Raw genomic sequence first — 2,500 nt, forward strand, 5'->3', positions numbered from 1 at the left:
ACTATGAATGATAACCATGACAAGCCTGGCTTATCACGAGGAATCCGCCGTGCAGTTAATTAGCGCATCGCCCTCGGGCCGCAGCCAACTCGTGGGCGTCTCACTACACGGATTATGAGGGCTGTGTCTGGGCGAGAAAGCTGGCTGTGATGAGTGGGCGTGATGGGCGCTGCGTCACACAGAGACACGATGCCATGAGTGGTATGTTGGATGAGGATGGCTGTGTCAGCATATAAATCTAGGACATGAGAGGCATGATCACTGACATATTCAGAATATAAAAAAAGGAAGAGATATGGAAACACTGTACTTACAGGGACCTAAGCCGAGGAAAGTTAAGAAAAAGAAAGACGAGGAAGAAGAGTGAGAAACCTTGTACCTCCAGGACCCGAGGTCACGACCCCCTTACGACCTGTGACAACCCATTCGCGACCTGCGTCAGTCACTCACGAAGTCACACAACCCGCCGTTACTCGTGGGTTCGGGCGAAGGACTGGTCACATAACTCCTCGCTTTTGGTTAGTTAGGAGAGAGTGGCTCCACCTCGCTACTAGCCGTGCGACGGTACATCGAAAAATACATGTCTGACTCGAATTTTTACTTATTTCTTATGCGGATTTGAGGGAGGAAGGATAGACAATAAAAAGGAAGAGCAGGAGAGAGGGAAGAACACAGAGAGAATAGACCACGCCCTCAGAGAAGGAGGCTCTGGCAGCATAACGCGTGAGAGACATGCAAGAGAGAGGTAGCCAAGGGTCAGAGACTCTCCGTCAGGCTGCACAGGTGATAACGACCACGAGACACCTCCGTCTGCCTTGCCGTCCGTCACGTGGCCGGCGCTCGAAGGCAGGGCTGTCGTTTCCCTGTCTCTCGGACGTGCCTCGCAGGAGACGGGATCGTTAGACCACGCGTGGTGATGGTCACCTTATCTTGAGAAACCACAGGCAGGTGTCTGTGATTCGGGACAATGACTTGCATATCTCTTCACCGTCTCTCTTTCTCTGAGATGAGGTTGTAAAGGAAAGAGGAAATGGGAGATAAAAGGGAACGGGAAAGAGAGAAAGAGCAAAGAAAAAATCGAAAAAGGAAAAGGGAGCGCCATCAGGATAGGTTCTCCCATGATTCGAAAATGGAGAAATTGCACAACTTATGACCAGCATGGAGTAGCGAGGTCACGTGACACTCAAGACAGCACCGCACGAATAACGCGAGCCTCGAATAACGTTACAATAACTACAGGGCATGTAAGAACCATAGCGTATTATTTCTACACTATGCTATTATTGTCAATTTCAAAATTTAACACATCACTTTTTAAGGTTTTGACTACATAGTAAATATGACACTTGGCACTGAGGGTATAAATCTAGCACTCGAATTCTGTGACTAGGAATTAAAACACATTCAGTGCAGGTGTTACACTAAGAGGGACCTGGGCTGTACGTGTGACTTGGGCGGCAATGGGCGTGTGACAGGGCGTAACGAGGGCGTGAGAATACGCCTGTAAGCTAGGCTAAGAATCAGGTGGCTCAACACAGCAAAAAGCCGTCAAACAAGCTATCACATATGTCAAACTGCGGTTATTTACAAGTGAAAGTTTCACTAAGAGTTAGGAGGGACCTCGTAAATTTCACAGCATAAGATATAAAATACATAGGAGAGCTTAAGCTTAAGGTGACAGAAAAGGGTCTTACTCCAGTTCTATGAGAGAGAAAAAAAGGTTACAGCCTTAAATTTTTTATAGTCATGTATTTCATTCTTAGTAAGAAAGCTTAATTAACACATGTTAAATACATTATACGTATACTCTATTACAGTTACACGTATATACAAAGCTCTCTCAATCTGTTACAAAGGGACACATTAAACTTCATGATAAAGTCCACAGTTAAGAAGAATCCGCCACAACGGCATTAAAACCATACAATTACGTGGAAAGACGAAGGTAACACAGGACATGAGGTAAGAAAGAAAGAAACAAAAATAAAACAGAAAAAGAAGAAGAAGAAAAGAAAAAGAAACTCAAACGTACAAAGCCACCACCCTAGAGGACGCCCCTATGAGGCGTCCCCATCAGGAGGGGCCCGACATCTACCCGAAGGAGGCGACGAAGGGAAGTTTACTCACCAATTCCTCGTCGTTGAGGGACGCTCTCGGCACCGCAGACGTCAGCCCGGCGTTCCTCTTGGTCGCTGCCATCGTCTGGGATGGAGGGGGGAGAGGGGGAGCAGGGAAGGGGGAGAGAAAACAAAAGAAATATGTTAGTAAAGGATTTCGTCACTGTTTTTTTTATTATTAAAATGTGTGTGAGACGGAGAGAGGATGATGGGAAGAAAGGAGGAAATGATGGGGTAGAAGACGAGAAGGAGGAGGAGGAGGAGAGAAGGAGAATGAAATGATTGTGATAAAAAAAAAGTACTGAACCGAAGGATATGAGATGAAAAAAAAAAAAAAAATTGGTGGTGATATGAAATATTATTTTTGATAACTTACGTATACT

At 45.6% G+C, this 2,500-nt stretch overlaps 1 protein-coding gene across 14 annotated transcripts in view; it reads right to left on the reverse strand.

Annotated features, from left to right (window-relative positions):
* The window catches only part of LOC119577865 (protein unc-13 homolog B-like), a 101,702-nt gene that overhangs the window by 67,056 nt on the left and 32,146 nt on the right, over nt 1-2,500 (reverse strand). For 9 of the 14 annotated variants that reach the window (XM_037925481.1, XM_037925480.1, XM_037925478.1 and 6 more), the window contains 2 exons: nt 2,128-2,202; nt 315-320 (listed from right to left, as the gene is read on the reverse strand). In XM_037925481.1, the coding sequence (XP_037781409.1) occupies nt 315-320; nt 2,128-2,202 (81 nt within the window). The remainder of the gene's footprint in view (nt 1-314; nt 321-2,127; nt 2,203-2,500) is intronic. The other 5 variants (XM_037925485.1, XM_037925484.1, XM_037925479.1 and 2 more) reach the window with 1 other exon arrangement.

Source organism: Penaeus monodon, chromosome 10 (genome assembly GCF_015228065.2).
Source record: "Penaeus monodon isolate SGIC_2016 chromosome 10, NSTDA_Pmon_1, whole genome shotgun sequence".
NCBI lineage: Eukaryota > Metazoa > Arthropoda > Malacostraca > Decapoda > Penaeidae > Penaeus > Penaeus monodon.